This window comes from Melopsittacus undulatus, chromosome 9 (assembly GCF_012275295.1).
Source record: "Melopsittacus undulatus isolate bMelUnd1 chromosome 9, bMelUnd1.mat.Z, whole genome shotgun sequence".
NCBI lineage: Eukaryota > Metazoa > Chordata > Aves > Psittaciformes > Psittaculidae > Melopsittacus > Melopsittacus undulatus.
Genome location: NC_047535.1, coordinates 8,596,981 through 8,623,778, shown reverse-complemented (window position 1 = coordinate 8,623,778; position 26,798 = coordinate 8,596,981). Strand labels below are relative to the sequence as shown.

The following is a 26,798-nucleotide window of genomic DNA, read 5'->3' as shown; positions in this document are numbered from 1 at the left end:
CAGGAAACTACCAATGTCCTGACAGACTGTATCTTTTCCTGCCACCAAATATTTTCCATCAATTGTTATGGATGAAAAACAAACAAACAAAAAAAAACTATTAGGAAAATATCATAAAGACCACTTAAGATAAACTTCCTACCAGGAATGAGATGCTCAGAGGGAAAAAAAAAAACAAACCCAAAACCCAGAAGAAAAGCAAATGGTCCCATAAGTTGAAAATTGAATGATCACAGCATTTCTCAGTTTTGTGACTGTTTAAGAACTCGAAGTACTGTCTAGGTTAATGATCCCAAGTTCTTCTAGCTGTGCTGCTTTGCCAGGAACAGAAGGACAAACACTGGAATTTGTGCTCAGACAGTTTCAAACAAGGGGTCTTTTTACCTCATTCAAAATAATCCAACACTACATGGTCACTCTTTAATACAACATACAACATAACTGGTTGGAATATCATTCTGGAATTTCTGACTCCTTTTTTCCTTTGACTTCTACACAAAATTTACCCCTATTACTTGAGGCCAACCTGTAATTTACAGGGCTATAAGTGTGTAGGTATCATATGCCAGGTTTTGCACTTGAGCTTAGCTTTATCCTTTTGCAGAGAAATGGAGAAAAATAAACTGACCATTAACTAACGGCCTAAACAGAGGACAAGGCATGATGTTTCCTGTTTTCTCTCTTGTTTCTTGGTGGAAAAGGGGCTAAAGGCAGTCTGCCACTAAGTGAGCCTTGCTTCTTCACTAAAGCAATAAAAAAGGTAAAAAAAAGGTAGGCTAGATGGGCAAAAGTGTTTTCATGCTGACCACAAACCTGAGACATAATAGAATTTGCTTTCTACTTTAGATCTCTGGAAAAACAGCAACAACAAAACCACAAAACCCCAGTCCTTAAAATATGCCACCATGCTGATGGCCAGCTGTCTGTAGTTTATTTGGTTTCACCTTTTTAAAGTACCCAAATTACTTAAGAGACTTAGCAGACTGCTCACAGCAGCAGCGTTGTCAAACCCGATAGTCTGTCGCACTAATAATGATCAAAGAGAAGTTCTTACCTTGGTATTTCTGTATCAATACTGATTGTGTTATACTCAGTGTGAGGCTAAAAAAAAATTAACACATTGGCCACACACAATGCCATACAATCCAGAAACAGAAAATACCAGGTGCTAAACAAATCACATTGAGCGCATTTGCTAAACAGTTATTTCATTTATGAAGTACGTTTTATGTGCAGTGTAGTGGTTGTATAACGCACATGCCACATTGCACCTCTGAAAGAAAAGGATGAGTTTATATTACAGGTCCACTTGGCAACTAAAAAATAAATTAAAACCATCCTTTCCATAGCTGAACTTTTAACAGCTGCGATTTAGCACAAACCCATTTATTCCCAAGAAGCCACAGATGAAGCAAAGGCCAGAGTCTTGCTGCTCTCTGACTGATGAGAAGTAATTCTATTACAGGGTAGAAAAGCCTTAGCAAATTCAATTAGTGCTGCAGCTATTTCATTTGCTTTACCGATTATGGTTGAATTACCACTGGAAATGAGAATAAATGCAGTGGTGTTGCCACTTATTTACCCAAACATATACTGGGGACCAATTCAGCCTATGGATATTCCCATTCAACTTCAGAAGCCAACGGATACATGAAAATCACCAATACAAAGTGGGGAAGACTAGGAGGGCAAATAAACACTTGTGAAAGACCCTCTGATTCAGTACAATATGCCCTGAGAAAGGCATTCTAGCATGACTATTATGAGTAACAATTTGGATGGTAACATAAAAGAACACTGAAATTCCACATAAGGCTGTCAAAATAGAAAACATCCCTTAGGATTGTGCTATAGTTTGGAGGCATTAAAATTGCGGAGGAGCACTGGGATATTATAAGGGAGCACCATGTGATCTTGAGGAGTGGAGTAATAGAAATGGGATGAAATTCAACATTACTAAATGCATAAGCATGCATTTGGGGACTAATAACAGCCATAAAGTACAGCAACAAAAATGGGATGAAACTTCATATTATTAATCGAAAGATCACATAATTCAAAGCTATTTTTGCCACAAACTGGAAGATTTGGACTTGACAACTGAGAAAAAGGCAGCCTGGTGTGTATACATAGACATATTAGGCGATTTAAGATGCCAGCAGGATACACTATACAAAGGAGTAGCATGCTGTGTCATATACTGCAAGTCAAGATAGGAAATACCACTTTCATTATACATTATTACAATCTCACCTGGAACAAGAGTGTATAGTGCCAATGATCCACATTTTGAAAAGCTAAGTGGAAACACAAGTGCAAAGAAAAGACACAAGGATAAAGAGGGGAATGCCTTGTGAGAATGGGTATTAGAAGAAGCAGGCTGGTTTAACTGTTCAAAGTCAAGGCTGACAGGATATGACCTCCTTTTGGAAATGCACCAGAACACTGGAGAGAGACAGACACAAGACAGGAAAACTCCCACTTGCTCTTCAGTGAAATACAAGAATACACTGGCATAGACTTTCCATAAGCTAATGAGGCCTGGATTAAAGAGCTTGTTAAGCATGGGAGAGCAGTGAGGTTTTGGAAGAGCTCAAGATGGGGACAATACCTCACTAAAGTGCACTAGAACTTACAATGTGATAACTGACAACTGGGCACTCAAAGATCCCAAATCTCCTTTATATGTCACGCTCCTGCTCAGCACTGCCTGCTCCTCTGCAGAAATGGCTGCTGAATTCATACACTGCTGATGTTGTAACCCAGCAGTGACAGGAATTCATAACTTTGCACCTCTGCACTAGCAATATCCACCCTGAAGTTTTAGATCCCTTTAAACATCCCATAACATGCAGCAGGCTTCTCATTCAAGATACGCAAGGAGCTGCAAGAAATCTCATTTGACCTGCACCTTCCTGAAAGGACATCCTGTATATGAAGGCTGAATTTAATTACGTTTGGGATTACTGACAGAGAAGTTAATCTCTTTGTGGAAGAAAGACACCCACAAATTCCCAAGTTTTCGTTTTTATAAAGCAATTTACACACACTGTGCTCTTGCTTTTTTGAGACAGAAATTAAACTGAAACATTTTGACTCCTCCAGCACACTGAAGAGTATTAACCCCATTAGCAAGAAAAGGGAAAGTTTTCCTCTTCTTCCGAAACTGCAGTGCAGCAGGAAATCAACAAGAAGTTCACATCTGTATGCTGGTGTCTGCACACCACTGCAGAGACTTGGTGGAAACCACCTCTTAGCATCCATAATCCTTCCACAAATGTGATTTATGCCTGTGGTACATGACCACAAAAGGGCAGGACAACTCATAGTTTGATTCATGCCAGCAGGCACTGTCATACTGCAAACAGCCTCTCCGACTACTGCAAACGCCAAGGTCAGCTCACCCAGCTCATGATGGTGTTTGGATGAGCTCCGCTGTCTCCTCCTTGGATTTTTCAAAGGTAAATATTCCCATATGTAATATTGAGTTACAGTAGGTAAATGTTTTTCTCTGTAGTTCAAAGCAATATGCCAAGACTGGTTTCCCAGAAAAACAGCCTCAAAACAGAATTTAATGCAATCTTCAAACATTCTCTACTAACCCTAACATTGGGAAGGCCTATGAACGTAAATTACACATTTCCATACACGGGTGCTTGCAACTCCATACTTAAGTACAAAAGCACTAGTTGGTATTTTCTAGTGGTATAAATGTTTTGTGTCTATCTTACTAAAATCAGACCACATTTATGTTTGTTTATCAGAGTGAAAACTTCTGATCCCAGTTACTGGAATTCTGCATCACCGACAGGTCCTACAGTTCCTTTGTGCCAATGAAACTGGGAAGGGCTTCACATGGAAAAATAGGGAGGCCCTGAGTAACAGCTGACTTCTTGCTATCAAAAGCTTCTCAAGATGAGACAGAATTGGTTACCCCACTAAAATTCAGCCTGGTTTTGTGCCAGCAAAGGACTCTGAACCAGGTTTTCAACTGCCTTGAAGACACTGTGGTGCACAGCACCTTCAGTGAGATACATACATACCTGCTGGTGGCCAAGCCTTGATATAGCCAGTGCAATGGACAACAGCATATTGTGCCTCACCTTCTTTTACTGGGCCAAGGCCATTCCTAAATGAAAAAGAAACACAAAAATATTGTGTTGATCGTAATGCAGAATAGCTTTATGCTTTTAAACTACATTACTAATGATTTACTAGTATTTGCAAGTTATGTTGGAAACAACAAACCTGGAGCTCTGTACTTCGTCAGCTCCATTAAATGCTATTCAAGCCATACCTGCTTTCCGTAATACTTCTCTGAGAAAGACAGTGCAGAATGGAGCTGGTTAAGACAAAGAAGTTGAGTGACTCGTGTTTTGCAAAAAGATCCAATGACTCTGCTAACAGTTGAATTTAGTGGTGAGTTCTCCTTTCCTGAGGCCCAGTGCTATTTTGCGCTGTGTACTAATGTAGATCTTTGGCCAGGTTGTATTCCCTGAGGGAGCATTAGCCCAGTAGAAAATGAGAGTGCTTATGACAACTAACTGTTGTGATAAGTTAAGTAATAGTACCTGTATCTTTTCCTCATGGTGGTTATTCTGTTCAGAGGTAAATGATCCAGAGGAGCATTTCCACATCTAAAAAAGTAAACTAATATTTGAAAGGGCTCAAAAAAGAAAAGAAATACCCAGGATGAAAATACATTTTAAGATCTTTATTAGCATATACGAGTAGACAATAATGGATATTTATTTCTGACAGTCACATTCATGTTTTCTTAGAACTTGCTGCTTCCACAGGCTGAGCTTTTTGTGTGTGCTGCAAACATTCTTTTTACTTTAGAACTGAAGGGACTACAAGAAGTTTCCTTCCTGCACTCCCCCAACCTAAAGATTATTTGAAATAGGCATTCCAAGAGTGGCTGAAGTACAGATACACTTCAAAATACTGTAAAACAAGGGTGAAAACTAAAAGAGAATGTAAATCAGTCCCCATTTATCCACAGAAAATAATCTCAGTGTTCCAGTAGCTGCCTTGGACAGAGCATTTCAACTGCCATACACCAGTTACAACACTAGCAGCTACTGAACTAATGTTTGCAAGAACAGACTATTTATACTGTCAAGTAACTTCCTTTAAAACTTGACCATTTACATTTTTGATATTACTAAATATGCCCAACTGCATAATTTAACAATCCATTTGAAGCTGAGCAGTTTAAAAGGTAAAAGCAATTAATTTTCAATGGAAAAGAAGAACAATAACAATGAAAGATATAATCACAAGGAAAGTTCATGTTATTTGAAGCTCATTCTTCCCACAAAGTTTGGGTCTTGTTTTGTGGTTTGTTTTTTTTCACACCAGCCACTGCCAGGGAGAAGGAATGAACAATCAAAATAAAATTTAGAATTCAAAAAACCAGCACAATGGGGCTGGCTACTGGCATGTGCTCTCATGTGCTGGAGTTTACAGAATCAAGAGTGCTAGGAAATAACTGCAATCTGAATTGTTTTGAAAGCAAAGGAACAACTGTAAACAGGACATTAGGCCTAGTTTTCTTTCCACAAAAATCTCCTCACATGATCACTGTGTGCAGCCTGAAGGAAGAAAAAGCGATGCTCCCAATGTTGCCAGTGTCTCTGTCAGGCGTTATGTTTTTCCCCTTGCTTAAGGGGGAAGAGGTCCTATAGCTCTGAAGTCTGACCTTGGAAGATATAAAATACATAAAACCCTTAAAAAGGCACCCAAGAGCCATACATTCAGCTTCCTCACAAGTGGAAGAAAACCCACCACATAAGTACAGGCATCTGCTGTAATGGGTCAAATATTTTGCTTTGCATGTTCCATTTCATAATAAATTTTTCATCATCTGTATTCAGCATACATATTGGATATAGGCTGCAGATGCAATTTTGTACTTTCCCACTAACCGCAGAGATAGAAACTGTTGCAATAGCAACAGGCATTTTATCCCATTAGCACTACAATAACAAAAGTGCCCACAGAAGCTCTGGTCAGGCAAGAAGCCCAAGCAATGCAGGAGAAGTCAGAAAATTACAAAACAAAATCCTCTAAAAATTACTCATTTATTTTATTATTATATTACTCAGCTGACATCTGGTTAATTCATAGGCTTAGGTTAATTCCTACATAGCTGGCAAGTTTGCAACTGAATTCCTGTTTGTTTTCAAGATTCTTTTAATATTATTGGTTTGCTAAAAAAAATATAGAATTTGGCTTGTGAAAGCCTTGTTCCTAAAGTACTGATTTGAATAATTTGATTGGAAGAGACAATGGCTTACATTCCAGGGGTGAAGTTGTCATGAAGTTCTCTGGGGAAAGCATCCTATACCACACACTGATAAAAATAACTGTAACACACAAATTTGGTGCTATTTTGTCATTAATCATAAAGGAAGAAAGGTTTCAGTTTTACTACAGTTCCAAAAACAAACATTCTGGAAATGCTTAATGGGAGCGTGTCATTACAGTTTCAAGGTCAAATAATGCAACAAGATGGCTGAATCTAATCTGAGATGGGACGAAAACCACCACAGGAATACAAGGTAAATGCATACCTCATCCTGCAAATGAAAGAGCGCCTTGATCCCATGCACATTCTCATTGAGGACTGCTGACCCTCCTTCTTTACTGTTCCAGTCTTCAAATCCAGGATTCGTCCTAAAAAAGCCATGGAGAGCAACTGATGTTCAGTATATAAATTTAATTCCCTTTACTAAAAACTAATATAGTGATAAGTTCATAAGCTAAATGCCATTAGTTCAGTTAGGCAGAAAAATGCCAACAAGAAATACTGATGCTGGTCTCACATTGCTTATGTGCTGGCTTAACTAATGATTTCAGTGAAGCTGACTCTGAGTTACAACAGTGATGGCTCTTTTCTTGTTGGCCCAAGACCAACTTTCAAAGCCGGGTCAAATGCCTGGAGGCAGAAAAGACAATGACAGCAAGCATAGCTTTCCAACTTGATCTGCTCACTTCACTCTTTACCAGAAGTATGAAGAAAGCAACATGAGTTATTCCCCTAACAGCTGCTCCTCTTTCCATGTGCTCGTGTGATCCAGAATGCTCTTGCTATAACACCACCTCACACATCCAGAGCTACAGTGACGGTGAGGAACACGTAAGACCAAGCATTTCTCCTTGGTAATGAGACACAGGATATGTCACAACAGCACTTGTAGTGGGACCTTTTCAGAGGTGATAAAAAAACTGACATGACAGCATATTTTTAAAGTTAATTTTCAGGATCAGTGAGATGATCTGACTCTCCACAGAGCAACATGAATCTGGGTCCATGGCTGGGCCCTGCTGATCAGCATAAGATGGCTACAAACCTCAAATCTCACACCACAGACACAGTATTGAAAAGGGATGACAGCTACCAAGTCATCCCAAGAGAGGACAGTATGGAGGGAGTGCTGAGCTTGGGGAGCTCTCTATTAAAAATCAAAGTTAGCAAGGTGGTCTCAGATAAATCTTTCCATTGCCCTGAGACAAAACGAAGGCAGTGATTACTACAGACAGGTTCAGATCAGTAATTGCAGAGTACAGGTTATCACCTACAATCCTATCGTTTATCACCAAAGAACTAACAGAATGGACTTTGGAATCTACAGCTCAATAGCTAACAGATGACTACAGAATTTTGCACATTAGCAACAGACTAGAAACGAACCACTGGCCCAGATCCACAACTCTTCAGGGCTAGACACAGCCACAAAAGTGACAGTAAGCAAGAGAAATGCTGTGAAAAAGACAATTAAGTGAGAGCCACCAATGCTGATGACACACAGCCATGAGCAAACTTACATGTTTAAGGTGCGTACCTTTCAATAACTATAACTATTAAAAAACTTAAGTCTTTACTGTGATATAAGTAGCCAAATTTACAGCAACATAAGATACAATACTTGAAGAAATCATACAGAATACATTCCGAGTCTCCTCTACCAGATTTACTTAAGAGTCTCTGTCCAAAAACTGAATTCTGAAATAATCCTACTGCCAAACAATAACTTCAGAATTACTTTAACAGAAAATATTTAGCTCCATCAATGAATGAGAATAAAATCACTACAAACAGTTTAAAGATTAGTATTTCAGAGAAGTAACTAGGCAGCTGCATCTTATTGTTAAGGTATCCTCAAGGTAACTACTTCTGGAGGAAAGCCACCCTTGTCAACAGAAGGTTAGATGTCATTAGGTGTGTCTCTAAGGTGAAGAAGTTAGCAACCCTGGGAACAATTCCTAAAGATGTTTTTATTCAAATCACTTGGCTATGTACATATGATTCAGATGTGAGCAGGGAAGAAATCATACCACCACATTTCCCAGCTCATTTACACTGACCCTATCATGTAGGATGAATATGAGATTCACACACTTCCCTTCCCTGCATCAGAAAGTCTGTCTCCATGCAATTTTCTATAGCCAAAGCCACAATCTGTTTTCCTATCCTCAGACCTACTTACACAATTTAGAGAAACAAAATGTCATTAGGGATGAGGCAAACTCATAGATAAAGGCAATACACAATGAAGCAAAAAAGAGAGAATATATATGCAGGATCCAATGGCTGTCCGTATGAGCATGCAAAGCCATTAAAAGCATTTTTCTCTTTGGACACAATGACTTTGTCATGTAAACAAAAGAGAAGCTGTTTGCTGTGCACTTTTTTTCCATTCCAGTATAAATTCTTGAAGTAACACAAATAATCAAGAAGCAGTGACAGTAAATGGCACTCCAACAGCCAAGAGAAATTTTTCAGTTTTCATCATCCAGGAGCATCTCTAAAAATAAGAATACTTCACAATTACGTGGCAGCTAAGCCTAAAATTGCTGACACATGTTCCTTTGGCATGTCTGAAACCCCTGACAACAAAAGTCAGTTTTTAAATACAGCCTTTTGTTTGGCAATGTCTTAGAAATATGTACCAGATAAGAAGTAGCAGTCTAAATTTTGCTCTGACTTACAAAATCACTGCAGGGGGTCTGTGGGAGTGTAAGTCAGAGAAATGTTTGGTACACAGATATTACAACAAAGCTCTCAGCAGTTTGTTTCAATAGTCCATCGTGCATATGTTAACCTTTTAGAGCTCTAACAATGCAGTGCAGATTTTGGTAAAGAACAAGCAGTTTGTTTCTCATATATTATTAGAAGCTCATGATCAAATTATATTAGAAAGAGGAAGAATTACAAGTGAATAGCCTAAGGACAAAGCTTTATATTTAGCTCAAATAAGCCTGTTAGTGTACTGACTCCCTGACATAAGAGGGATCTCCCAAGACTCAGCTTTTAAGTTAGTTATACTGGTATCACCAGATGTCTAGAGCATATCATGAAGAGTAAACTGGGGAACAACCCAGTGTGAGAACTGCATACACCCAACACGGCCATGCAGCACAGGTAAATTTGACCCTTTGGAAGAGGATTGGCATCAATATTCCCAAGTCCTTGCATGTTACTGTGTCTGCCCGCAGCATCGCATACATACTACTAAAAGATTTCCCTGTTTGGAGAGGTCTCCTGTTTAATGATGGCAATCTGGACACAGGATTACTCCTTTTTATTTTCATGCTAATTGCTATTAATCCCATATTCATTTCTAGGCCTAGACTGACAGCATTTAGATTTTACAGATAATTCTAACAAAGTGCAGAGAGATGGAAAACAGGAAAGTCAGCACAAGCTGGAGCGATACCACAGTTATTTGTTGTGACTTCTTTCTGCTGTGACAATACAGTTTCACCTGGTCTCAAGACAAAAGTCATAGACATTTCTCCCCAGGCTCCTCACCATTCCACACCAGGACCCTGAGGAGGAAATCGACCCACACCACCCTGCTTTTGCTAGCAGGGAATTGCAAAATCATCTTCTACCTGCTTCAGTATCAACTCCAATTCCCTGCAGCTGCTCACGAGATGGACCTGAGCAGGAAGCACATCGCAGTCAAGCAAACTGGCATAAATCACAACTCAAGTGTCATTCAAACAGCTCAGTTCAAGGAGCGGGCATACTCTGATGATGGCTCTGTCACAGAAACATAAAAAGTCATATCTCTATGTATTCCTGCACCTTTATGCTGCTATGCAGGTGATAAATGTTCATTTAGGTTTCTCCAGAGGAAACACATACAAAGTACATGTGATGTTAAATTTGGCCATTATATTCTTATGAATAGGAAATATTCTAGGATGCTCTGACAATTTCTGCTAACTGAATGGTGCATGTTTCTTCTAGTTTCTTCAGGAGAACAGTTTTAACAACCCAGTGCCACCATCAGCTGGATTCCTTTATGAGCTTCCCCATAAACTGGTAATTGCATGTAGTTCATTTTCATGTTAAACTTTTCCCCCCTCCAGCAACAGATGCAACCCTCAGATACAGCAAGTGCAGGATGAGTATCTCCAACATAGCACTGCTGTGACCAACACTGCTGTCTTATTACGATTTCCAGCAGCTGCACAACTCAGAGGAAGCCAGAGTTTCCTGTGCTGCAGAAGAGAAAGCAAATAAATGAGCACAACGCTCATTAAAATCAGCACATAAATCTCTCCGGTTGGTCTAGGTATAATTGATAATGTGTGGAAATCTACCAACTAGAGTCCCCATCCAGAAGGCAGTATTGCTTAAACCTGTAATAAACCAGTGGTCCTTTGAGCAGGAATCCACAATTCAACCCAGGAACCTGATGTCAGGTGTTGTTGTAAGAAAGGCCTGTCAGAGGGGACCACCGAGGTGAGGACAGTCTGCAAGTGATTCATTACTGATGTAAAATTAGAGAAGCCATATAAAGCTCTTCCCCCTAAAGAGATTAGTAGGTAACAGATTCAAGTACTTAGGATACATGCCAGAAACATTCCCTTTGTGTTATGCTGCAGCAGGTTTTCAAAGATGCTCTCAAACAAAATGATCAAGGGGACAAATATTCATATTGGCACTGATATGCCTCTTGCATGTGTAAATAGTGACTGGATTATGCACAAACCTTCCCCTTTTGAATCTCTGGTTGCTACTGTGAATGCTCAATACCTTTGCTGTGCTTGCAACGTTTGAGATGAACCTAAGCCAAAGATTGGTCTCAGCCTACTGAAGTTCCTGGGGTTTCAAATCTGGGAGTTTGGCTCAAATCCATCTTTACACAATAGCACCAGCCGGCTAGAAAATTTGTTCCTCCATGTTTAAGCACTGCATGCTAAGGTTTATAGCCTGGTAATCAAACACAGTCTGTCCTTTGTTATTCAGTTCTTTGCTATTTCTTTTTTTGGCAGAATCAAAATAAGCTTCGACATCTAATTCTACCACAAATGCTTTCTCTGCTGGGTTTCCAGGTCCTAAGAATCGTGCAGTATCTAATTAGAAAGTAGGGTTGTTACATAGAGGCATTCTTCTGCAAAAATTTCTGTTCAAGTTGAAATGACTGTCTCTAGAAACAATCATACAGTATTCGCATCCAGTTTGCAGCATGGAAATACCCCTCTCTTACAACAAAAGACTACCGCCTGCTTATAAAGATCTGAAGAAATTTGTTTTGGCTTCATGCACATAAAAATACTGTTGGCAAAGCACATAATACAATTTTCTACTTCCCTCTGACTCATCAGTAGGACAGCTGCCTTGTACAGTACCTTGGACCTAACAAGGAAACAATATATGGAGCCTCACCTTGCCCTCAATACCTTAGGAGCCCAGCAAGCTTTGTGCTGTATATGACAGTGTCTTGTCTTACAAAGAACAAGTGAGGTATTTAATAATTATTCTCAGCCCCCAGATTTGTCTACATATTTCTTTCCAGGCAAAATAAAATAAAGGATAAGCTAAGTTTGGTTTGGACAAGATAACAAAAGATGATTTTGTGCTCATCAAAAATACTCCACAGGATACTCATGGAAGACAAACAGAACACAGGAATACTGCACCCAAAAATCCTTATGAAAACTAAAACCATCTTTATCTTACTATTAAAAACCGGAAAAAGCAAGACAGGGATGCAGGAAAGCAAGAGGAAATAATTAAAAATAAAAGCAAAGTGATGGTCAAGGCACTGATGCTTCTGGACACAGCTCCAGATGTAAGCTGGCCCTCAAACTGAAGGGCCAGAAAACAAAGGCCTCTTTCTGTGGTGATGCCCTCTATTAGTACATTAAGTCCTTAGAAATAAGTGGCAGAGATCAGCTTAAAGGTGTGTGTTCTCAGCTAAAACAGTTTGTACACATATAAGATACAGGTCACTGCTTGGATAAACAATGAACTTCCAGAAAACAAAGTGTAACTCTTAATTTTTCATTTATCAGTTAATTCATACACACCAACTATAGCTTTATACCAACCGAGGTATTCAGCTGCCAGAGCTCCTCTTAAAAACAGTGGATGGATTATGAACACATAAACAACATGTCTTCGATAAGAAGATTAAACAACCTTAATTTGATCAATTTGTATTACATTACTCTTCATAAGTTCACACCAGAGCAAAGCAGTTATTCTGCATGAATTCAACAATTAAAAGAATATAAAAGCCATTAAAATGTATATCCTTACAATTGTCATCTCATGTTTACTACAGCTCAGCAAGTGCTTTAAGTTCTAGTAAGCTCAACAAACATACATCCACCCTGTCAATGTAAAAAATCCCTAAAATATCAGAAGATCCAGGAACACATGAAGAACCAAAACTACAAAGCAAACACAGTATTTGAAGGCTCTCCTTCCAGGAACTCACATTTACACAAAGCAGAAGCAGCTGTCAACATACAAATAAAACAATATGCACATAAAAAATAATCATGGTCACACAGCTCTTCTCTCAGCATTCTAGGGTTTATTATTTAAATAAAGGTAATGTTCATAAAAGCATAGACACATCTACCACATGCATACTCCCTGTCCTGAAAGCTCAAGTCCCTGCCCATTTATAATGACAAGGTATCTGCAGTAGGGTTGGTGAGACCAAAAGCAACTGCACACAAATATGCTGCTGCTCATCCAAGTATCCTCTAAAAACAGAGCATCCCTTCGCCATCACACCACCAAGGACAGGAACTATGCAGAGTAAATGCACCAAACAACAAAATCCTAATAAAACCCACAAAAATGCATCTTTCTGGCACCTCATTGAAGGGAAAGCAAACGCATGAGCAGTAAGAATAGCCTGGATGCTCAAAACATAGGTGGGCTTAACACCATGCTTTAGCATATAAACTAATGGCAGAACCACATGACTGGCACTAGTTACACTGTGCACCCAAAACCAGCACTGACTTTACAGAAGGCTTCTTACTCACATTGGAGGTTACAGTGCAGCTCTCATAGGCAATGTTTGCCAACCTGTTGTTTATTTTAACACCACTACTTCATACTTGCTGAGCGTTTAACAGTCTTTTAAATCTCTGACAAAAAGGGACACCAATTCTAGCTAACATTTAAAACACATCAAAAGACCATGAAGAATGTACAGTTCTAGAAGGAATGAGCCTGATGAGGTTGTTTTTAAAGAACAAACTGGCTAACTCGTGATGCTTAACTCATTCACCAACCCTCCTGCTCACTGACAAATAACCCCAGCGTGCAGGCACTGGCACTCCCAACACTTTTGCCTTCCCCAGCATCAGACACAGCACCGCCACATGGGACTGCTGCCAGGGTTCATGATGATGCAGAGCAGATGGGCTCATAACAGGCAGCAGGCTCTCCTCTTTCATACTTCGATTCATGCAAAATAACTATTGTAGCTGCGCTGTTAGCGATGTATCTATAGTTTTAATTCACAGAATCACAGAATCCCAAGGGTTGGAAGGGACCTCGAAGTGGAAAAGGTCTGTTCTGCAGACTGTGGGTGCAGGAGCCCCTGGTTTCTGACTGGAAGGTGTCTAGTAGCACAGGTCATCCTTTGCTGGTATCACAGCTTCTATGGACCATAGTCACAACTTCAGACAACAGCTCAGGACACTGATGAGGGGGAACATCCTCCTGATCATGTGGAGGTGGTTAATGTGATCTAAACCTTCCCTGATATTAAATCAGAACCCTATCAAATCTTTCAAAGAGTGGGTCAGCAAGACTTTGAAGAAGCCCCGTGGGTGGGAACAAGGTCCCCCTGTGCATACTTCGCAGCTTTGCTTCCCAGCTGATCTGACTGTACAGAGACAATAGGATATCCCCACAGCAGACTACAACCTTACCAGCAAGGCTGTACAGCAAGCTAACAGTTACTGTTTGTATAGGATTTTGTTCCCTGGCCCACTTCTTCAGGAGAATGAAGCCATGGGACACTGGTATAATAATATCCCTTGAGAATACAACACAGCTGTAAAATCAGTCAGACTCAAGAAGCCTGAAACAAATTCCAGGACAACAGAGGGCTTCCCAGCTGTCATTATACTGCATGTATCAATCAAGAAGCTTATGGGATGCAGGGATAAAATGCAGTCACTTTTGCTCCAAAGCTGGAAGCATCTTCCACCCAAATGTTATGAGACTGCTTTAGCTTTCACAGGCTGGGGCCCCACTGCTCTCTTGTGCTTGCCTTATCATGCAGCAGGAAGCAGCACCTTATCCCTGCCCAACCGCACACCCCACTACATTACAAAGTATCGCTAATATGCTGATAAACAAATACATCAATATACAAAATGAATAATTAACTGGCTCCAAGCATGTACTTGTTGTTGGCAGACATTAAAGCAACATTCAGAGGAGATCCACACCTTTACTCCTATTTTAAGGATGAGGACAGTGAAGCCCAAAGGAATGATTTCTCTTTCCTGTGGTCAGCCAGCAGCAGAGATTCAGCTGGAAAGAGGGCCCAAGCTCATGCAAACAATTAGCCTAAATGAGGAAAGAAATTACTTTAGATTGAAAGAGGGTAGATTTAGATTAGGCACTAGGAAGATATTCTTCCCTGTGAGGCTGGTGAGGTACTGGAACCAGATGCCCAGAGAATCTGTGGCTGTCCTTCCCCTGGCAGTGCTCAAGGCCAGGTTGGATGTGGCTTGTAGCAACCTGGTCTAGTGGAAGGTGTCCCTGCTCATGGCACAGGTTTGGGACTAGATGAGATTTAAGGTATCTTCAACGCAAACCATTCTATACTTCTATGATTATAAACACAAACCATCAAAGCTCACTCTCCTCACTAGCCTGGCTTCTCAGGGGGACTATTTGAACCTCTCTAAATATGCTAAGGTTTACATCATCTAATTGCAAAAGGCGTTGTATAAGCGTTAGATTCAAGTTATGACATTCTTACAATAGAATGAAAAGTTGATCCAATCAACACCAAAGTTAATAAAAATAAAATAGAAGTAATGCAATTGAAATGTAGCTATTTTTAAATCTCTGTCTGTCCCCTACTTACCAACTGGAGACACTCACCCACAGAAGGGGAACTGAAAAGCTTTCTCACCCCATCTTGTTTTTCAATAAGAACCCCCTCATATTACACAGCTGTTTGCTTAATACAACTTGTTCTTATAAAAACTCATGAGGCCAAAAGATTTCTGCTGTGCCTGTCTTCATTTTTGACTAACCAGTCTGCATCGTGTAATTCTCCACGGTGTTCGACAAATATGCATCATTCTAATTAAATTAAAAAGGAAACTATGTGAGCTTTTGAGCCTTGCTCCTGAGTTAATTTTAAGGGACTATCTGAAGGGATAGTGTTACAGATCACATGCAACTCTCTGCTGATGGGCCTGGAAAAACTGGATATAAAACCCCAAGCAAATAATTCAAAGCACATGTTCAAAGTTAAGTTATAACACAAACCAAAAACATTTTAAGGACTAAATATATTTTGAACTCTCAACAACGGTTATCTTATGTATGGGAAACATTCAGTATGCTAAATAAAATAGCTTATAGGAGCCCATACATGATGTGTAAGCTTTCCCTAGACATAAATAAAACGACATCTATCTCCATTTCCAGTTCCCTATCTGTAAAGTGGGACAATGCTCCTCTCTTTTTCCAATCTTGCAGTGTCCAAGTTTAAACTTCAGCAGGAGAAGTTTCACGTTGCTATAGGCTTGTATACGTCCTGACTCAGCCACTTTCTGATCTCCCCAGGTACTTTCAGGATCAGTCACTAGACGAGCATCATGAAGTTCATGGTTCCATGAGACAGTTGGGGTAGCATTTCTGTTACAATCATCAGATATATCTGAAGGAAAGCCTGAGCTGGGGAAAATGATCATACTAAGGCCTGCCAGTGATCCAAGATTCAAAGAGCTCCTGAAAAGACAGAAGACTTTCTGTAATTAGAAAAAAAGGATGGAAAACCCCAGAAACAGTTACTCCAAAGCACCAGCAGTAGAGACTTCCATGACAGGACAGTCATCCAAAATAACTCTGAAATATGTAATTCATTCTTTTACCATTCACAACTGCATAATAAATCAATACATAAAGGCTGTAAGTAGCTTTTAAATTAACTTATATTTCACTTGAATGCTCAGCAGGAAGATTTACTGAAAAACACTTCACTTCTGCTAAGAAAGCTTCATCTCCTAGCATTCTGTATTACTTGCACTTCATTATCAAACTCAAATAACTGGTATATACACTTTATTAGTAGATACTTTTATGATCTGGTTCTGAAATTTGGCTGTGGTCTGTTCCACATGAGCTGGTGACACACCACGGAACAGTCCATTAGAGGAAACAATGACTGCAATATACCTTGTGAAATATTTTGCTGGGGACAGAATTAAATTTAAACACAGAAAAAGCAAGAGAGAGGGAGGAGAACAAAATGCCCAAGTACGTTCTCTGGCTGTTTTAACAGGTTACTCTTTTAGTTCATTTAAAATAAACTAGTTCTCCACAGCGCAGATGCTAAGGCTAATACTACACCCTCCCAGTATCTGTGGAGTTCCCATCAAAGTAGTGAAGCACCTGAGATTTACAGAGGGTTGCAAGCAGGGCCAGTGGCAAAGGTTCCAAGAGGCAGGATCAAACTGCTTTACTGGCAATGTGTTAACCAAAGAAGTTGGTCACATATTTGTGGAAAAACTAATATTTTTTAAATATCAAGAAAATCACTGCACTCCATATATTTCACTATGTCACCATGTTTAACAAAACACAGCAGGTTGAATAAGTATTGAACGTCAAAAAAATCCCACCACACTTGAAACAGCAACTGAAAACGATCCAGTCAAACATCTGTGATAACAGACCGAAGTATATGGCAGTTTCCAAGTGAGAAAACTCTAGGTGAGGACTGAAGAGAAATAACAACCACAAAATCCACTTGCACGTGCATGCCCAAGCACTTGAAAATTCACCCTAAAAGCATTCCCTACATTAACCAGGTGTAATAAGTGTTTGTCAAAGTACTAAGCTAAAATTGCTTCCTTATTTTGGTAAAAACATGTACTGACCTTTTTAAAATACCATTATAATTACAAAAATGCAACTTATTATCACTAGTTTTCCTTCCAGTACTACCTACCCAAATGGACTGTCTCAGCAGTGGGAAGACAGACCACTGGCTCAGTGTGCCTGTGTAGGAGTTGGGCTTATCCCAACACAGGGAACTTTTTTCCCCAAAAAAACAGCCCTAGAGACCAAAGCAAAACAAAATTTTCTTGGAATCAGTTAGAGAGATTAAATATACCATACATTTAAAGTATGATCATTTGGAAGTACTTATTTTTTGAGAGCAGACTGGGTTTTTTTTATTTTCGTGATATTCTCCAGTGTGTCAAAGGGCAGGAATGGTGCTCCAAGGCTTTAAGGGCCTCTTCCTTACAGGTACAAAACAAAAAGCCAGGTTCTACCCTCTGCATCACCCCTGTAAGGTCATGGGACCACAGTCACTGGTCACACAGCCACAACTAAAGGAATGGTTTGTTTCATTCACTTCAATTGAAAAACATGGCGATCCACTTGCAAAGGAAACATTAAGTCTCATATGTGTCATTTAATGCACAGAAATTTTTCCTTCCTGAGAGCCCAGCACATCAAACTCAGATGGCTCTCACTCACCCACTTAAGTTTTCTATTTTGTCACATGAAGTTGGCAAACTGTGCTTGATCAAACCAGCTGATGACATAAGAGAAACTGAAAACATGGAGGCTTTGGGCATCACTTCTAAGCCAAGACAGAGGTGACATACAGGCACAGCTTCCTTGCTTCTTGCTCCTAAGCATCTACTGCACTAATTCATTTGCTTGCAAACAGAATGGGGCTAGAGGAAGCAGAACATTCACTTCTTTCATCCTACACATAAAAACCCCACAAACTGAACAGCCTAAAGCTGAAAAAAACATAATTCCTATGCTTGGCACCGATTAAGTGCAAAGGTTGTCTGTCTGTTATGAGTCCACAAAAACACAGGCAGATTTTTTTTCTCTGGAACAATGGCACGGCAATGGGGCTGGTGTGTACAGGAAGTCTTACACTTCAAACATCCCCTTTGCTTACCGCAATGCCATAGTACAACGAAACATTGATGAAAAACAGGTATCACATGGCGATTTGGTAATTGTCAGCAACAAGACAAATCTCTTCCAAAATTTCACACTTAAAATAGGAAAAGATACCTTGCAAAAAAAATTGATTTTTCTATAGTAAAACCAGACAGAAATTTGAAATGCTCCGTTGACATGAATCACTCATATATATTCTATACATGGCAGCACATTTACAGAATTGTCCCCTCTTTTTCAGGGCAACCTCAGTGTCAAAGCTTGTTTTCAATAACATCTCTGTTCCCTTCCATTGCAGGTGCAACAATCCTGGCACAGCTGTCTCCAGCCTCCACCCTCCTGAGGAATAAAGAGGGGTGTGTGTGGGTATGCGTGTGTGCATGGGTGGAAAATCCCATAAAACAAATTTTCAGACAGTCCTGCAGAGACATAAAAGATTTCAGGACATCTCATATTATGTATATGAAAATTTCCTCTCCTCCCCATCCTCACAGTTTTGCTGTGTGTTGTTTACTGGGTGCCTGCTCATCTTTATGCTAGTTTGGACGTTCAGTGAAAACAGATGATGAACCACTGTTTCATCCTAGCATGAAAAGCACAAGTAGCCATACACTTTCTATAAACAAAAAGTTATACAACACATTCTTACCTGCCTAGAGGCTAAGAGCCCTACTAGGCAAATCATTCTGTGCTAAGATGTTAAAATCTAAAATACTGAGATCTGGTTTTAATTCTCTGTACTCTGTCTTACTAAGCTGCTGCGTTGGGCACGTTTCAGAGACAGATAGTTCTTTAGGGTTCATGTACTTAAAAGAATTCACAAACAGGAGTAAATAAATAAAGAAATCAAGCGCTGTCAGTTAAAACAGCTCTTTACACGCAGAGTACCTTTCCAATGCATAAAGCCTCTTACAAATGTGCTCTTCAGAATTGAAGGCTAGAGGACAAAGTCCCAAAGGAGCTTTACTACAGCTGCTTGTTCTGTAAACTGTCTCAGCAAGGACACAATTCTCCAAACAAAAGGAGAGTTCAGAAGTCTGGGTAGAAAAGCATCCATCTTTGGCATGTATCTTAATTTCTACAAAAGATGCAGGAAGACAGAGCATCTGATAATGTATTTTTGATACAAAATTTTTGGCACTAGTACCCAAAACAGACATTTTTTTCCCCTCCCCTTCTTTTTTTTTTTCTTACAAATAGGCTGATACAACTTCTAAGTGGATGAGGAGAACCTCCCTGGTTTGCTAATACAGTGCAGAAGTTATCGCATTAATTGTTTTGATAACATAATACTTTTTCATTAGACACAAGTTTTACAGTTACTGATGTTGATTTTAAGGCATAACAGGATTATATTTGCCAGGATTGAGTTTCTGCTCATGCTTCAAGTTAGTCTTTGAATTTCTTCAGAGGATTTTGCTCATGAAGCCAAACTGCAGTCTCATCCAGCTCTTCTTCACATCAGTTGGAGTCCTAAATCATTCACTGAAGGAAGAGTTGAAAATTGATCATTTGCACTCCTGTGGCTCATTGGCTGTATGAGAAGAACCTCCTCTCTTTTAAGAAAAATCATGCACAATTTAGATTTGGAAAACTGACATGGAATTATGAGAGAGCTCACAACACAAAAAGAAATCTTGTGCTGATTTTCAAGACGAGTATCTGTTGTGGAGAGACGTTATTCCTAATCTTCTTTCACATGGTTATTTACCATTTGTTGAGCACTTCCCGTCTGTGAAGTTGCATATAATTTTTCTCATTTTTACAGAAAATATATGGATTTTGTGGCTGTTTCTACAACCTGTACTTGGTAACAAAGCTTTGCTGTTGGACAGAAAACTGCATATGGTGAAACCATCACTGCAAGACTATGCAGTATTTGACGTTTCCCTGAGACACGTTCCCCAATCCAGCTGTCTGCTTATATAACATGGAATGATGTTTTCATAATATTCACAAGCCACAGAGAACTGTCACACAAAGGTCTTTTCTTTAAAAAAAAGTATCTATCAGCTGAACTTGTGCTGTGGTTGGTCACCATTTCCATCATAAAGCTCTACTTTTTTGTACTTACAAAATACAGCAATAAAATATCATGCCAAGATTAAACTTGGCATACAAGTTCTGTCCAGAAGTAACCTCAATTAATCTTTTCAGTTAGCAAGTAAATTGACTTAAGTAATTTTTAAATCACTTGAAACTGAAAGCAGTAAAGGTTCTGGTTCTCATCATTTTCTTGCAGTCACAGATTCACAGTTTCAGTATTCCTTAACTGCTCAGCTAAAACAGTTTGCAAGGTCTCCTTCTGAACCTCAATGTCCTGAGGTAGCTTTGTGCCACGGATGGGATTGCATATGCTGCTTGCTGCCTCACCTAAGCTAGAGAGAGTGAGGCTGAAGGGAGACATTATAGCTGGATTACTATGTGCTGTGCCAATCAGAGCTCAGAAATTAATATAATAAACTTGGGTGTTTCCCATTTGCACCAACTGGAGATGCTGGCTGCAGGAACAGGGACTTCACAGCCTTGACAAGTGTATCTGAGACACATCATGGAATCACTGGAATATTTCCAAGCAACCATACAGAGGTACCTATATTCCTCATTCTACTCTTTCATGAACTGCTCACTAAGTGTTCTCAAACACTGTATTTTAATGGAAGGACAGTTTACTCCAGTACTTGTTCAGTCATTTTTTGGGAAGTAAATCTAGTGGAGGTGTTCTTCAAAAGCTGTTTTTCTTTGCACTTAAATCTAAGTCCTGCCCATTCTCTGTACCATTAGAGATTTGTTGTCTGCAGCTGCTTTAGGATTCTACCACGCTATGCGTTATTCAGCCCTTCACACCTTCCAGCCCTGAACCTGCATCTGAACCCAACATCCATCAGGTTTCATTAGTGCATCCTAAGGGCAAATAAGCCTTTGCTAATGGATCCTACTGTGGGATGTGGATGTGGTCTTCATCCATATTTGAGGTTGTTTTCTCATCTGCAGATTTCCAGCAACAAAGAAAAAAAAATAAATTCCTATTCTCAGTATTAGCCCCATTCTGGTTATTCATGCCTATGATACATGTCAAGACTTCTTGGGAGTACTATTTGTTTCTCTCAAGTCTCAGCTGCTGTCTTTTCCAGAACATTTCAAACCATACATATACTTCACAGTTCAGCTTTCCTGTTGCTACAATGTGTTAGCAATTAATGCATAATAAACAAGCAGACAATTGTTCCATTTCTAGGGAATGAAATCTCTGAGGATATAAAATGGAATATGAACTATCCATCCTTCCCCATATCCTAGAAGTTAAAAATAGAGCAAGCAATTAACTCCCCAAACAGCCACTTCAGTTTGGTATATATTTTACTGCTCCTAAGTCCTGTCTTCTCCTTACTCTTAAATATTCACTCCCTGCTTCTCTGTGGTGCTACCACAAGAGTTTAAGCAATCCTATGACAAGGTGGGCCAAAGAGCTGTCTCTACCAAACCCAAGGTTCCTTTTACTTAGCATAGCTTTTGGCTGGGTCAGCCCCCTTGATGTGACTCATTGTAGTACCACATAAATGCCAAATGAGGAGAGGGTGAGATGAGGTGATGATTGCATAAGCTGGTGTGACTGCCAAAGAAATGCTCATGCAACCACAGCTCCACTCCAGTCTTATTCCTGGGGGCAGAAATGTGAGAGGGAGCCTGCTTTCTCTGCCAGCTTGTTCTCTGTCGCGCCCCTTTGGCAGTGGCAGCCTCCCAAATCCTCAGGGTCTGGAGCAGCTTCCTGGGTAGCTGGATTGCTAAGAGGTGCTGGGAAAACCCCAGCAATGCAGCACTAATGATGAGTGCTTGTAACAGGACAAGCAAATATAACCAAAAGATGTTGCTCTGATCTAACGCAAAGCAAGTGAAGTTTCTCCTTTGTCATTGCTTCCCCAGTTCAAGGGCTGAAAGAGGAGGCTACAGTGTTGAGAAAATGTACCCTGAGAAGATGAGGAAGAGAGCAAAATTAAAAATTGCAACAGACCATTACACTTTCACCTGCAATTCTCTTCCACAGGCAGATCCTACCTCAACAGTCAGAGGTCACTAAGAGATGAGGCTTTTCCTGGAGCCTGCAGTGAGCGTCAATATCAAACACAGCTCACTGGCTTGCAGTTTGCATCTCTTTCAAGCTCTGTATTGCCCTTTGTTCTGCACGAGACATAACTCTGGAAAGCCAAGAAGCCAAGAGAGACTTGGGGGCTGCCCAAATGGCTTGATAAACACTGACTTAATGAAGTGCATCTGCCTACTTGACTTTTTAAAACATCACTAAGGCATCCATATTTATATTCATTGCAATATTCAATTTCATTCCTACCTGTTACAAAGCTGCTACTCTCAATATGGCTTGTGTTACAAGAAGGAAAGTGTAACTAGTTGAACAGAATCTAAAATCACCTTGGTCCCAAAAAGGTATCTCAAAGGAGCAAGATGCTGCTTGCTGCATGTTGTTTATAAGCACACTGACACTTGACTGACAAGTCCTTATAGAAGACTACTTCTCTTATTTAATGATACTTTACAGGGTCAAGGAAATGCAAGTTTAATACAACAAATCTAGAGTTTTCTGTTTTATCTACATGCTACATTTATCTATGTTTCAGGAGGGCCAGGAGACCTCCTGGGATGATTAAGGAGCTGCTGAGGAAAATTCAAAGGAAAAAAAGAGGCTTATAAAAGGTGGAAGCAAGGACAGGTAGCCTGGGAAGAATATAGGGATGTTGTCCAGGAAGCTAGGGACCAGGTTAGAAAAGCTAAGGCCCAGTCAGAATTAAACTTGGCTAGGGATGTGAAAGATTAACAGGTAGGGATTCTATAAGTATGTAGTGAATAAAAGACAGATTAGAGACAACGCAGGCACCCTATGGAAGCTATCAGGAGAATTGGCTATCCTGGATTTGGAGAAAGCTGAGGTTCTTAACAACTTCTTTGCCTAAGTTTTCACTGGCAAATGCTCTGACCGCATCACCCAAGTCTTGGAAGGCAGACGCAGGGACTGTGAGAATGAAGACCTTGAGCCCACTGTAGGAGAGGATCTGGTTTGAGACCATCTTAAGAACCTGAATGTACACAAGTCCATGGGACCTGATGAAATCCATCCCCGGGTCCTGAAGGAGCTGGCGAATGAAGTTGCAAAGCCACTGGCCATCATATTTGAAAAATCCTGACAACTGGAAAAAGGGAAATATAACCCCCATTTTCAAGAAGGGGAAAATGGATGACCCTGGGAATTACAGACCAGTCAGTCTCACCTCTGTGCCTGGCAAAATCTGGGAGCAGATTCTCCTGGAAGGCATGCTAGGGCACATGAAAAACAACAAGGTGCTTGGTGACAGTCAGCATGGCTTCACTAGGAGGAAATCCTCCTGACCAATTTCGTGGCCTTCTATGATGGGGCTACAGAACTGATGGACAGGGGTAGAAGAGTTGATAGGATCTACCTGGACTCGTGCAAAGCACTTAACACTGTCCCACATCCTTGTCTCTAAACTGGAGAGACATCAATTTGATAGGTGGACAACTTGGTGGATAAAGAACTGGCTGGATGGCGGCATGCAAAGAGTTGTGGTCAATGGCTCAACATCCAGCTGGAGACCAGTAACAAGTGGTGTCCCTCAGGGATCAGTGTTGGGACTGGTCTTGTTCAACATCTTTGTCGGTGACACGGACAATAGAATTGAGTGTGCCCTCAGCAAGTTTGCTGATGACACCAAGCTGTGTGGTTCAGTTGATATGCTGGAGGGAAGGAATGCCATCCAGAGGGACCTCAACACGCTTGTGAGGTGGGCTGATGCCAACCTTATGAAGTTTAGCCATGACAAGTGCAAGGTCCTACACCTGGGTTGAAGCAATCCCAGACACAGCTACAGGTTGGGCAGAGAAGAGATTCAGAGCAGCCCTGCAGAAAGGGACTTCGGGGTGTTGGTCAATGAGAAAATGAACATGAGCTGGCTTCAGTGTGTGCTTGCAGCCCAGAAAGCCAAGCGTATCCTGGGCTGCATCAAAAGAAGCGTGACCAGCAGGTTGAAGGAGGTGATCCTGTCCCTCTACTCTGCTCTCCTGAGACCTCACTTGGAGTATTGTGTGCAGTTCTGGTGTCCTCAACATAAAAGGACATGGAACTGTTGGAACAAGTCCAGAGGAGGCCACGAGGATGATCAGGGGACTGGAGCACCTGCCATACAAAGACAGGCTGAGAAAGTTGGGACTGTTCAGCCTGGAGAAGAGAAGGCTGCGTGGAGACCTCAAAGCAGCCTTCCAGTATCTGAAAGGGATGCTGGGGGATGGACTGTTCATTGGGGACTGTAGTGATAAGACAAGGGGTACCTGGCTGAAACTTAAACAGGGGAAGGGGAAGTTTAGATTGGATATAAGGAAGAAATTCTTTACTGTTAGGGTGGTGAGGCACTGGAATGGGTTGCCCAGGGAGGTTGTGAATGCTCCATCCCTGGCGGTGTTCAAGACGAGGCTGGATGAAGCCTTGGGTGATATGGTTTAGTGTGGGGTGTCCCTGCCCATGGCAGGGGGGTTGGAACTAGATGATCTTGAGGTCCTTTCCAACCCTAACTATTCTGTGATTCTATGCTCTATAGACTGACAAAATTACTAGTATACTAAATGTACTTCACCGGTCACATCATGTGGCACTTAAGGACATAGTTTAGTGCTGGACTTGGCAGTGTTGGGTTAACTGTTAGACTTGATAACCTTAAAGGTCTTTTCCAACCTAAATGATTCTATCATTCTATGAGCTCTAAACCAAAACTTCAAAAACTAGGACCTATATTACGATGCCACTTGCTTTACACTACATTTATTTAAAAGCTGGAAAACTGCAGTAGACCTCTTAAAAATCTGTTCTATGATGATCTGATGAGAGATGATGTACATACAACTATGTCTATGATTGATTCAGAAGCAGACTTATTTGGTTTATAGCTTGTGAGATGTTCAGCTGGCCAAAAAATGGCACTGTATATTAACCATACCAACTCTGTAAAGGAAAATTCGCACAATGTTCTCCATATAGTTAGGAGCAATTACACACTGTTCTTACTTGTAATTGCTTGGAACAGTTGTTCCAAGCACACACTCTCCAGCCCCTTAAAAGTACCTTTCTACATCCAGCCTCCCTCCGAACCTTAAGGTGTAGCAGCTAAGCAGGCTACCCTGGCTCTAAACAGGCTGGAAAAACATTCAGCTGCCCACATACAGCAGAGGTACAGACTTTCTGTGTAAATCTGACAACTCCAAAAGACTCAGGCAGTGAAAAAATTTAGCATTATAAATACTATTATTTAAACTTCTCTTTCCACTGGCTACAGATGAATTCAGTGTAAAAGAAAAACACACAGTTAAAGCTGAAAAAAAACACAGAGTTGTTTTTTAAAAAAGTGCTCTGTATTGTCTACTCCTGCTCTAGTTTGAGCAGGTTAAGCACCATAACTGAGTACATTTGGAAGTCAAAACATGACTGTTCACTGAGGCTACTTGGAGGAAGATGGTATATACATTAGAATGTATTACATGCTACATACTAAAACCAGATATTGTGCTCTTTTGCAAGTCTCGTGGTATGAAACTCAGCTGTTTTGCTCTGCACAGGTTCCCCTAACTGTTCACTTGGTTTCAATCCATCTGGATTTTCACCACAGAATTTTGCTTTGAGTTTCCAATTTGAATATACGAAAGCTCTGCCAAAACCACATCACATTTAAACCACAGGAAATCATGAATTTGGCACTGTTTTGACATGGAAGCTGTAAACAGTGTGCAGGTTCACTCAAAACTGGATCACTGTCTTTTGAGTTATGAAACATAACAAAACTTCCAGCGAACCAGGTCAGAATTATGAACTATTAAAGCAAGAAGGAATTATGTGATTTTTGCATGGATCAGGACTTTGTTATATTTTCCCCCAGCTTTTTTTTCCCTTTAGTTATAAACATACTGTGTGGAAGAATAAAAAGAGAAGTTGGGTTTTCTCCTTTCCAAGTTTGAGTTAAAACAGGATTTAGCTAATTCTCATAGCTCTAACACACATGTATCCTATTAAAGACAAGGGTAGTTTCCTACCGTCAGCTTTGAGGCTGAACAACTGTAAAAGCCAGAGTTGTACTGAACACAGAAATATGGTTTAGTTTTATGTGTGAAATGATAGGTAGTCAACTTACAGCTAACTTGTACCACTGCTACAGGATCAAGCCTCCTGTTTAAAATCCACATTTTCAGCTGCCAGACACTAGATTTTTTTCCCCCAGGATTCCCGTTAGCAAACCACAAGGAATTTTTATGAAAATGGGAAAGTCTAAAG

The 26,798-nt window shown here is 40.3% G+C and overlaps 1 protein-coding gene across 1 annotated transcript in view; it reads right to left on the bottom strand.

Moving 5' to 3' along the window:
- ARNT2 (aryl hydrocarbon receptor nuclear translocator 2) overlaps nt 1-26,798 on the bottom strand; it is a 104,209-nt gene that overhangs the window by 36,746 nt on the left and 40,665 nt on the right. Inside the window, exons 6-8 of the mRNA XM_034066267.1 lie at nt 6,579-6,681; nt 4,572-4,637; nt 4,044-4,129 (exon numbers count right to left, since the gene is read on the bottom strand). Coding sequence (XP_033922158.1) covers nt 4,044-4,129; nt 4,572-4,637; nt 6,579-6,681 — 255 coding nt within the window. The remainder of the gene's footprint in view (nt 1-4,043; nt 4,130-4,571; nt 4,638-6,578; nt 6,682-26,798) is intronic.